The 12,706-nt window shown below is 36.0% G+C and overlaps 1 protein-coding gene across 2 annotated transcripts in view; it reads left to right on the top strand.

Moving 5' to 3' along the window:
* Positions 1-12,706, top strand: part of r (carbamoyl-phosphate synthetase 2, aspartate transcarbamylase, and dihydroorotase rudimentary) — a 441,968-nt gene that overhangs the window by 54,812 nt on the left and 374,450 nt on the right. For both annotated transcript variants that reach the window (XM_069820902.1, XM_069820901.1), the window contains exon 3: positions 5,697-5,835. In XM_069820902.1, coding sequence (XP_069677003.1) covers positions 5,697-5,835 — 139 coding nt within the window. The remainder of the gene's footprint in view (positions 1-5,696; positions 5,836-12,706) is intronic.

Here is a 12,706-nt window from a genome sequence, read left to right as displayed (position 1 = left end):
AGAAGTTGTGCATTGCCACCTCTCATAGACTCGAAAAAGAACTACATACAGCAGCTAAATTCCCCTTCATATATTTTCGACTTAGGGATTGCGTAACCTTCTTGTTATATTCAATTATTTTGTTTGTATATATTGCAAATGTAATTTTTGACATCATTTTGTATTAAAGATTACGTTGACTATTTAAATAAGTAAATACAGTATATTTCAAGATCTCTGGGTCATTTTTAAGTTTCCAGAACGTTTTATTAGATTTTTCCTGTCAATTTATATTTATAGGTCATTTTAAAAACATTTTAGGTCAACAAAATCCAGGCCTTGCCCATTACATTTTACGCGTTTCTTAAAAATTCAGCTGTTTATTGTGTCACCAGTGATAGGTATTATTTATAATTTATATTCTTGAACTGTCATTAAAAAGATATAGATACAGAAATGAAATTATTTCCTATGCACGAAACATATTTTTTTCTGCTCTGCACACAATAACATTTATAATCTCAAAAATTAAGATATGATACCGGCCTAATGCAAAGGTTACACGGATTAGATGTAGGATATGCAATTATTAATTTCCACAAATTTCCATAAATAACAATTAGTATGTTGTAAACTCTAATCCTGGTTCAAATCCCAAAGGGTGCAAGTGAAATATATATCCATTTCTTTTAAAAGTGCATTTTAAATATTAAAACTCTGTAAATAGGAGAGAAATAATGATCACTGGTTTTTACTTTTTCGATGAAACAGAAAATATCTAGAATCAAGATGCGCGTTACTTATTGTGGGAATAATCTCCTATTGCACGTAAGATGGCTTTAAATAAATATTTCGTTTGTTATTAAATCTAAGTGAGAATATATTTTATACGTGAGTACTGTTCTCATTGCTCAGTGTCTATACGAATAAGCATATTATGCAAACACACGAAACGGAGAGGGGAGACAGCCTTGAATAGGTCTGACTAAAGTAACCAAACGCAGGAATACCTGCGGTGGCAGTTCGCAGTTCGAGTTTTCCCCGGGGTTCTCCCGTTTTCCCCCATAAGTCTATTAGGCATCTGTATTATTCAGTCACCATTTCTCCATTTCTTCATCATTCTGAAGCATTCCCCGATCGTCGACTGGTGACGCACGGAGTCTGGCCTAGGATCGAGGGGGGGGGGGGTTGCCTGCTCGAAATCTGGGTACGCTGCGAACTTTAGTGTAGTCAGCCGGTGTCGGTTTGAAAATGCGTCTAGCTTGAAGGTTAGCGCAATAGATCGTAAGAGGTCACAGTGCTGGACCATAGTGTCCCTCTCCCGTAAATTCCATTCCATTCCAACCAAATGCAGGACTCTACTTATGAGGTTCCAACTTCGGACAGTTGACCACCGTGTTAATCCTAGAAGTTTTTGGCCTCGCCCATAGGCGTCTTCTGTGCTTGTTATTCAGTTCGATATCAAACTTCCTGCAAATTCTCTAGTACTGGTCCCTCCAACGAACTCTTGCTTTACTTTAAGGTTTTTTGCCGTCTGGAACTTCAGGCAGTGTTTGATGTGGCAAGCTTTCGTTCGCAGAATATGTTCAAACCATTTTAATGTTCTACTTCGGATTATTCCAGTTCAGTGAATGTTGTTATACATTTTCCTGGTATCATTGTTGCTTTGTATTTTCCGTGTGTTGTTTACATTAATTGGCCTTAAAAGTTTTCGCGGTATTTTATTTTCAAATGTGAATATTGTATGTCAGGTTTACTTCTTAAAATGTCAAAATTAATATTTGCTGAATTACTGCATCCTTTTATGTAGAATTAAAAATGAAGTTCGTAAACTTGGCGTAGTAGAGACAACATGACTGTGATAATACAATGAGGACAATAGAGCAAGTTATTCAGGACATTTCTTAGAAAGAAACGATTGTGGTCAGAGTTCAGTAATTTACTTGGCTTAAACAGGAGTTCTGAGAACAGTACTTTCCTAAAAAAAAAAAAAAGTAATGGCATCCATGCGACCTTGAAGTTCTTTTGGCATGCCGTTTATTCGTTCGTTCGTCCTTCCGTACTTAGTCTTTTCTCTTAAGCTGATGGACGGGTTTTGTTATGCAATAGTTAAGAATTATTTCATCTTACGCATAAGGCTTTTATTTTTTTTTACTAAAAAGAGATTATTTATAAGATTATATCTAATTCCAAGCCTCTTACTGAAATTCTGGCTGATATGTACATCTATTATTAGGCAGTACATCTCACTTGACGATATGTGTCAGAGGAAGAAAAATTGTTTGTATGCATCTGAAATCTGATTAGTATATATACGAGTAACTAATCGGCGATGTATGCAATGGAGAGGGAAAAGAACTGACCACCCTACCCCATTACCTCCTGACCTAGTTGCCTCATAAGTTGTGCCTTCTTGATATCAAGTGTGAGGTTCAGACCTTCTTGGGACAGTTAACTAAACAACAACTAATTCCAAACCTGCACAGAATGGTGATTTATTCATGTTTTTCTTACATAACAGATAGTGTTACGGGAAACTGTGTATATATATATATATATATATATATATATATATATATATACTGTAATTGTAAAATGTTTGCTTTGCTACGAGTCATGTACAGGGTGCGGTAGAAACAATGACACATTTTATTTAAGCATGAAGAAATATAACTACACATTATTAGTGTGCACTGTTCGAAAGAACACTTCATACAATTGATCACACATGTCACTTTTTGTAGATTATGTCCTTCCGGTGTCCACCATTGTTGGCGATGCAATCTTCTGCACGAACACGCAGACTCGCCATAACCTTACGAAGAGCATTGCCTGTTATGGCCTCGATTTCGGCGTGAATGTTGTTTTTCAAGTTCTGAAAAGTTAAAATTAAAATTATGGTTTATTTTACGACGCTCGTAACTGCCGAGGTTACATCAGCGTCGCCGGTGTGCCCGAATTTTGTCCCGCAGGAGTTCTTTTACATGCCACTAAATCTAGTGACATGAGGCTATCGCATTTAAGCACACTTAAATGCCATCGACCTGGGCCGGGATCGAACCCGCAACCTCGGGTACAGAAGGCCAGCGCTTATACCAGGGCGACTTCAAGTCCTTAATAGTTGTTGGCCTGATAGCATATACTTTGGATTTCGAAAATCCCCACAGAAAATAATCACAAGCCGATAAATCAGGCGAACGGGCTGGCCAGTTGACGTCACCAAAGCGGGAAACAAGATGCTATGGAAACATTCTGCATAAAGCTGTCATGGACGTTCTGGCTGTGTGAGCGGTTGCACTGTGCTGTTGGAACCACAATTACTGCATATGGATATTCTTACGGCGCATTTCCTGCATTACGAACTGTTGCAACGTAACAACATATCGATCTGATGTTACAGTGACATTGTGACCTGCGTCATTCTATTTAAAAAAAAAAAAAAAAAAAAAAAAGGACCAAGAATATTCTGCACAGGTACGCCACATCACACAGTAAACTTTTGCGCTATGAAGTGGTCTTTCGTGAATCTGATTAGGATTGACAGGCGCCCAGTACCTAAAGTTTTGCTTGTTCACATAGTCCGATAAGTGAAAATGGGCCTCGTCAGACAACATGAACTTGTTGAGAAAATCGGGTTGAATGTTGATCATCTCCAAAAGTGTGTACAGAAAGTTTGACGTGCCTGCAGGTCTCTGTGCAATACTGTTGCACCACTTAGAGCCTTTTATTTTTATTTTTCAAGAAATTGGTTACAACCCGTGTTTCGCATGAGGCATATCACGGGGGAAATTTACATTGTAGTTTACAGTAATAATGAGATTATTCTTGCAGAGTGCGGAAGATATGCTTGAGGAAGGCAGCGATCTCAACGGTGTTGAAGTGGAGTTTGAGTACCATATGCGGAGGAGTAGTCCGTAGTGCTTTAGGTCGAGATCCTGCGAATTGTGAGCATCCCATTATCAGGTGAAGGGCTGTTTGAGGAGGTTTTTCGGGACAGTTGCAGAGTGGTGAAGGGCATTTGTTCATTTTGTACAGGTATGATCTGAAGTGGCCATGATTAGTCAAGAATTGAGTGGTTATGTAGCTTGGACCTAGGGATAAGGAAAGTCTATGGGGTATATTGGGTATGAAGGTCTTGGTGTGGAGTCCTTGCTCGAAATTGATGTACGTTGAGTTCCAAATTCTTCTGTAGTGGTTTGTCAACAGCTGCTTGCATCGGGTAAGTGGGATTCCCTTGTAGTCGATGGTGGTTCTGTGGCTGGCATCAATCTTCGCGAGGTGGTCCACTCTTTCGTTACCCTGTGGAGGTTGATGAGAGTGGAGCTCTTGAGGTTAATCAGCTTGTTCCTAGCATCGACGGCTAGTGGATGGTTTGTCCTTTTATTTGCTATTGCAAGAAGAGCTGCTTTGGAGTCCGAGTGTATTGCGTATGATGTATTACCATACCGCTCGCTGGTGGCTTATCCAGTCGACAGCTAGATTTATCCCAATAAGTTCAGCTTGGAAGACGGAGCAATCAAGGCCGAGTCTTCTTATTTCCGAATGAATTTCTTTAGAGTTTTTCATCACCACCATCCCGGCACCTACATGATGGTCTGTTTTGGATCCATCAGTGAATATCTGTAAGTCAGCTTTCCCTAAAGATCCTGTTGTGTCGATGACAATGTGATTGTGTTTGGGATGAGTAGCCATGGGTCTAGTTTTAGTTTCTGCAAGCTTTATGGAGGGAATAACCGCATTTGTAGGTTTACCTGATGATATGGCCCTGAAGTCGTTGTTTAGAATTATAGCTTGTAGGGATGGATCTTCATATCCAGAGGCAACATCCGTCGCACACTTCTGTCCGAGATGTTAAGGACTTGCGCATGCCGACGAACTGATCGCGTTGAACTTCGCTCTAAAGCAGCTGTGTTACTCTTGCATTGTTGACCGGGGTGCGAACCGTATGTGGCCTACCAAGGCGCTTCTTGTTTCCTGCAGATACTGTGCTCTGAACTGCTGGACCCACCTCGTAATCGACTAAAAATGTTGACGAAACAAACGCTGCGTTCGTATGACACAATCACCACTTTCGAAAGACGTTTCAATTATAAACGCACGATGCTCGTTTGACCAACGCTCCATACTGAATTGCAATGCTTTGAACTGCACTACACACTGGTACCAACATCAACTCTCCAGCTCTAGGAAGCAGTGTCCAACATTGGCGCGCAATTTAAAATGGGTCATTGTTTCTGCTGCATTTTGTATAATTATTAGGGAACGAAGTTGAGACACCAAAACAATGCCGAGAAACGGCTACAGGTTTAAGAAACACAGAATATAGGATGACGTTGGCAGTTTACTTTACTCATGTACCTTCAGTTTCGTATGCAAAATGAAAGATGTCACGTTCATTCGGAGTTTAATGGTGCGGGTTTTGTATTGTTTACTGTATTCTAATAGGTTGTTCCGACACTGCATGCCTATTTTCTGTTTAAAAAGTAAAGTTTCCGTCAGTAGCTCGGTTGTGATCTATATTCAGCGCATTTCTAACTGGCGGATCAAGGTCAAGCAATGGACTGCATTTTGTCACAGTGCTTACAAAGCCATCGGAGTTTCGTTTCAGCGTTTGTCTTTACCCTGCGAAACAATTCACCAGTTTTTCCTCGCAAACTTTCATTTTTTGGCGGAAAGAATTTTAATTGTTGAGACTATTTTTGATGTGTGTTTTTCAGTGTTTCAGACTGGAATGGTGGGTTACCCCGAGTCACTCACGGATCCTTCATACCATGCGCAGATTCTGGTGCTCACATATCCTCTTATTGGCAATTACGGCATTCCTAATGATCAGAAGGATGAACACAACATACCATGGTAAGATATAACACACACACACACATACACACATACACACATACATACATACATACATACATACATACATACATACATACATACATACATACATACATACACACACGTGTACGTACGGTGAAGCTCTTAAGAGACTTTTGAGGCGTAGCCTACCCAAAAAATTTGAGAATATTATTTCTAGTAGGCCTAACCGTATAATAAGTTCGTAATAACGATGTATCATAACACTTGGTTTCACTCCGATCCTTCCATATATTAAATTCATTGTTGGCAGTCATTCCAGGATGCATAGTTCTATGCGAGTCTCCTGACACAAGCCGCCTCATAGGCAACTGCGCTCGCAAGCTTGTTGGTTGGCCGGGGAGGGAAGAGGGTATCAATTTGCTCCTGGAGCTCCGTAGGAAAGATGGCTAAACTCATATATAAAATACTGGTACCTACGTCGCGCTATATTGGCCTTCTGTAAATGCGCTGCTTGTTGAGCGTTAGTTTAATCAAAAGTGCATACGTGTGTGTGTTAACATTATTTGTGTAAAATTGCTCATACTGAGAGAACATTGAAGTCATTATTTGTTGAATTAAAAGAGAAACATTTTTCAAGTTGGACTTAGGCCTATGGAACAAAATGTGCTTACAAAGATAGGAGATCGACAGCACATTTGCATATTAAAATAGCGGATACAGAAAAACAAAATAGAAAATTTCAATTCTCATAGTATAAGAAATATCCTTGGGTAACAGCGTGCTCTGAGAAAATAAGTTAGAGACCTGCAAAACAGCGCTTACAACCGGTTTAGATTCGACTGGTCGGAGCTACACCCGGTGAGAATGAACATCGGACCGGATATTCGGTTGTCGAGCGGTTATGCCAGTTACACTTACGCACTTACATGAAACTGACGTTTTTCCGAGTACACAACTGGAATAACAATTGAAGGAAATTTACGTTGTCTTATTGAAAAACAAAAAGTGTTTGCAACTACTCTTACAGTTGATTCGACACTATAACACATATATTTTCTTTATTATTCTGAACTTGCAGTAACTTTATAAGTATCGTTTATATTTTAAACTTTTAGAGTTTTACTAATAAAAGTTGCTTATAGATATATTAAACAATGTTATAGTTTTACACATAACAAGACATCCACAAGCCATGTATATTTTTCTTACCAATAAACGCTATATAGCTGGCATTTTTCTATACCAGTGTTAAACAGTATACGTCATAACTTCATCATTTGATTACGTCGTAACTCTTTCTCGTTACATATTGACTGAATCTTGTTCGATTTGTATAGGCACCGTGCAAGCTTCTCTGGTGGCGACTGTTGTTACTAACTGCAGGACAGCAGCGATAGAGTTGTGCTTGAAGCGTATGAATATACTTAACATCTCAGGTTAAATGATTAGAAATATGGATGATCCTAAAAAGCGGAAAGGTAATGCAAATTGCTGTGTTCTTGAGTGTAGTAATGCTTATAGGAACACACCAACCGATATTGTTTTTATTCATTCCCAAAACAGAAAACTGAAGCGCAACGGCGCTAATTGTGGATCCATCCAGTACGCAGACGAAAGTAAATAAGGCTACACTGCTTGTAATCATAGTATTATTATATACTAGGCCTAATATAAAAAATAGAATGTATATAGTATTATTCTTATAAATAACCATTAAGTTATCAACGACAGGAATTTATAATTTAAATTTAAAAAAGTACATAATTACGGAGTTCTTTACATATATTATGTATAATATTAGCAACAATAAATAACAATATACTTATTTTAAATGTATTCATATCGATATTTAATTCTTGATTTCAAGTGTTGATGGTTCACCTTGGAAACCAACACCCGCAACAAGAATTTGCAGTATTCATTTTATTGAGTACGAGATCAGGACACCCCCAAAACTAGCATACCGTTCCCAGTATTTTTCTAAAAGATTACAAGAAAAAGACTGCCTCATCTCAACTAGCTCCGCAAAGATACGAAAGAGACGCAAAAAGAAGAAAAGATGAAAATTTAAGTTTTATGGAAGGCGAATGCTCAACAAGTGTTATTTATAAAAATTAAGTAGCCATACAGGCAGAAGTAAATGAAACCATTCTTAGTAATTTTGTTTTTTCTTTCACAATTGAATTGTGTGAATTGTCTTCTCAAATGTCTATTCCATTACATGCCGAACTGAAGTCACATAAGAAATGTTATGACAAGCGTTCAGGAATAGATGATAGTTTAATGAAATGCAAGGTTTCCGAAATTATTCTACAATAAAATATGAGACAGAACTACCAGACTTAATGGGAGTGACATTTGTGGTTTCGAATATATTGTTAAAATTGCTGCAAATTGAAACACAGTCATAGCCATAGAATCAGAATAAGAAATATTTCCAATTCTAGCATTTAACCCAAAAATAGCTACCATAGATAGTCGAAACGCCCCAAGATGTAGACCACACATATTATTATTTTTTCACTTTTATTAGTGGATTTCACATCGAAAACTTTCGAAAAATTCTGTCCAAGAGTAAGATTAGTAAAGAAAATCGTCTACTTATATTTTCCAATTAAAATTAAAACTGGATTGACGTATTCTGCTATGAGGGTGATGTTCGGAGTTAATCGTGCAATTATAATTATGATGTATTTTTACCGACACTTTAATGTTGTTGACATCCACAATGGTTACTGTAATTTTGGGTTTTGGCCTAGCAGAGAAAGTATTCAGGAAACAATGCCTGCAATATTGAAAAATGTAGAGTGACAATTAATTGTTCAGAAGTGGAACAGCCACCCAACGTGGATCAGATGGTGGCCTTCAAATCTAAATGCTATGGTGGCAGATCGAGTGACACATTCATAACAACTGATTGTGGATTATTGACTTTATTAGAAGGTGGTGATGAAGTCAGGTTTTCCCGGAATAATAATAAACCTCTCCGATAAAGGGATCATTGTTGTTATTCCACCGTATCTGCATGATGGTAAATTAACAGCTGAAGAAGTCGAAACTACTTACAGCGTTGCCAGTGTTCGAATTCATGTTGAGAGGTGCATTCAGCGCATTAAAATAATTATACAGTATAACATTTTACACAAACTATCAATTGAACTGCTTCCGCATGTTGATCTTGTTGTTTATTTAACTGTCCAAAGAGAAGTCTGAACCTCACAAGTGATACCAACAAGGCACCACTTATGAGGCAACTAGGCCAGAATGTCATGGGGTAGGGTGACCAGTTCCTTTTCCCTTCCATTGCATATATCGCCGACTAGCTACAAATTACACTAGTCAGACTTCATATGCATACAAACAATATTGTTCTTCCTCTGACACATATTGTCAAGTGAGATGTACAGCCTGATAACAGATGTACATATCAGCCAGAACCTCAATCAGAGGTAATATGTTGATGATATTGTTCATATGTGTTGTGTTTTAGAGAATTAGCAGTCACCCATTATTCAGGAAGTGTAATTAAGACTACTTTTAGAATTAAATCACATTAAAATACGTAATTTATAGACACATTATACACGCATAAATATTTCACACGTCATGACATCAAATATAAGTATATCAATATTTTCGTAATATGACTGTTCACCCTCATTCAGTGGTCTGAAATCTGATTTAAATGCCAAACAACTTCACTGATATTTCAGGAACTTTGTAGTTAATATTTTACACTCCTCTAGCAGTACTGTACTTTCCACTGAGTCTCTTAAATAATTAAAGACTGGAGATTGCTGGGTTTGCAGTGAAAGACCTGTCCTTGGGCAGAACACTAAGAATCAATGAATCCCTTCTTACTAATATTACAACTTCTTATCGGCAGAAAGCCGCATGTAATTTCTATATCACACATGACTAGTGAATGACTGCGAGCCTGTAGTTATTTAGGAAGTGAGACATTGCGCGGCGCCACCAGTACAATTTTGAGACCCATGCACGGTGCCTATAACCCAATAATCGATATTACATAAGTTCATGTAAGATCGCGAATTCTTTAGAACACGAATCTCGCACAGAAAGAAATGGTAAGGAGGAAGAAAATACGATCTCCAAATAACACCAGGTACACTTCATCATACAGTAACTCTTTAACATTTTCTCAGTATGCAAACAGAGTAATAATATTGAAGGATATTTATTTTGCTTAATTACAAACATATGTTTGCTTCAAATAGGAATATAAATAATTTGACACTTTAATACATTTATTTTTGTATTTCGAACTTGCAGTAATTTGATTAGTAACAAATAAATAAACAATGGACACAGTGAAGGAAATAGACGTAATGTGTAATGTGAAATATCATAATGTAAACATATTCAAAAATATAATTACAATTCATTATAAAACAAAATAGGAAATAAGTACATACAGTCCATTATGACCTTTGTACTTTAAACTAAAAAAAAAAAAAAAATGTATAGACCTACCTCTAAAACAATAGTTGCATGCTTTTTAATTATTCTAAGCAGTTGCAATATTATTTATTAAGAAATCAATTTAAACTGATAAACAGTAATGTTATTTTTAACAATACGATTACGTGAATGCATTATTTGCGGAGATATCAATGTCGATTATCTAACGGAAAGCAATAGGAAAGATCAACTAAATTCATTGCTAGCATCTTTCAATTTAATTTACACAGTAAAACTTTCCGACCAGAATACAAGGGGATTCAGCTACTGCAATAGACAACATATTCATTGGAAAAAAAAAATAGGTATATCTCAAACAACCCCAATAATTAATGGTCTTTCGGATCACGATGCTCAACTCCTAAGTATAAATATTAACACATCATCAAAAAAACCAACTAAAGTGAGATTCAGAAATATAAACAGGGAATCATTAAATGATTTTGAAATAAATCTTAAAAATGAAATATGGGAATCAGTATACAGTCAAAGTGATGCGAACAGTAAATTCAACGAATTTCATAAAACATTTCTAAATATTTTTTAATCCAGTTTTCCTGTAAAGTATAAAAATGAAACAATATGTAACAATAGATGGATTACGCAAGGTATTAAAATCTCATGCAAAACCAAGAGATCATTATACATACAGAGCAGAAACAGTAATGATACAAACTTAAAACAACACTATAAAAATTATTCAAAAATATTACACAAAGTAATTCAGAAAGCTAAAGAATTGCACTATAATACAACAATACAAAACTCTGATATTAAAATCAAAACAACTTGGAACATAATTAAAAAAGAAAGTGGACGATCAAAAAGTAAAGTAACAAACTATACCCTTATATCTAACAATACAAAAAACGTCAGACCCAAATGAAATTGCAAACATATTTAACAAATATTTTCTTACAATAACTGATAACCTCAACATCCCCCAAGATAATGTTACTAACAGTTTAGATTCTTTAACACAATATTTTCCGACAAAATTCCCAAATATTCAAATATTTCCAACAAACAAACAAGAAATAATTGCAATTATTAAAAATCTAAAGTCAAAAAACTCCTCAGGGTATGATGAAATAACAAGCAAAATATTAAAAGCGAGTTCACATATTATAGCTGGGCCATTAAGTTATTTATGTAACTATTCAATGTTCAATGGTATATTTCCCGAGAGATTAAAATATTCAGTGGTTATTCCTATCTTCAAAAAGGGAGAAACAACGTCTCCAGAAAATTACAGACCCATATCACTTCTACCAGTCTTCTCCAAAATCTTTGAAAAAGTAATGTATAAAAGATTATACCATCATCTAGAAAGATACAACATTTTAGTCCCAGAACAATTTGGATTTAGGAAAAATAAAGGCACAGAAAGTGCAACATTTAGTTTAACTGACAAAATTCTGGAGGCAGTAAATAAAAAATTACAAGTTGGAGGGATTTTCTGTGATTTATCCAAAGCATTTGACTGTATAAATCATAAAATGCTGCTAGATAAATTAGATTATTATGGAATTAAAGGTGTTGCACACCAATGGTTTCACTCATATCTCATAGATAGGAAACAGAAAGTTGAAATCAATACAACTATGAAATCTACATCGACATGGGGAACTATTAATAATGGAATTCCTCAAGGATCAATATTAGGGCCCCTACTTTTTCTAGTGTTTATAAATGATCTTGCCCCCCTTATAAAAGATGTAGGTCATCCCATATTATTTGCAGATGACACAAGTATAGTAATTACAGCCAATAACTCCAACACATTCCAATCTTCAACAGAGGAAATTCTCTTCAAAATATGTGACTGGTTTTCAGTCAATAAATTAGTATTAAATTGTAACAAAACTAACATAATTCAATTTAAATCCTGTCCAAATTCAACATCGCAAATTTCTAGCGCAATAATTAACAATAGATCCCTATTAAAAACAACAGCAACCAAATTTCTTGGCTTAAAAATCGATAATGTGTTAAATTGGAAAAATCATATTAAAGAAATTACCCCCAAACTAAATTCAGCTTGTTTTGCTATTAGATCTATGCAAAAGATAGTAAATATCAATACCTTAAAAACAATATACTTTGCATACTTCCACTCGGTAATGAGTTTTGGAATAATATTCTGGGGAAATTCCACAGATAGTAACAATATATTTCTATTACAAAAAAGAGTAATTAGAATAATAGTAGGTGCGAAATCTAGGGAGTCTTGTAGGACTATTTAAAAAAAACTACAAATAATGCCCATGGCTTGTCAGTATATCTTTTCATTAATAGTCTTCCTCGTATGTAATCGTGAAAACTTTGTAACTAATTCAACAGTTCATAGCATAAATACACGTCAAAAAATGACTTTCATACTCCATCAGAAAGTCTATTGTGCTATCAAAAAGGAGTGAGTTAT

Source organism: Periplaneta americana, chromosome 3 (genome assembly GCF_040183065.1).
Source record: "Periplaneta americana isolate PAMFEO1 chromosome 3, P.americana_PAMFEO1_priV1, whole genome shotgun sequence".
In the NCBI taxonomy this organism is placed as follows: Eukaryota; Metazoa; Arthropoda; class Insecta; order Blattodea; family Blattidae; genus Periplaneta; species Periplaneta americana.
Note: the sequence above shows the minus strand (reverse complement) of the source record. Positions and strands in the feature narration are given on the sequence as shown.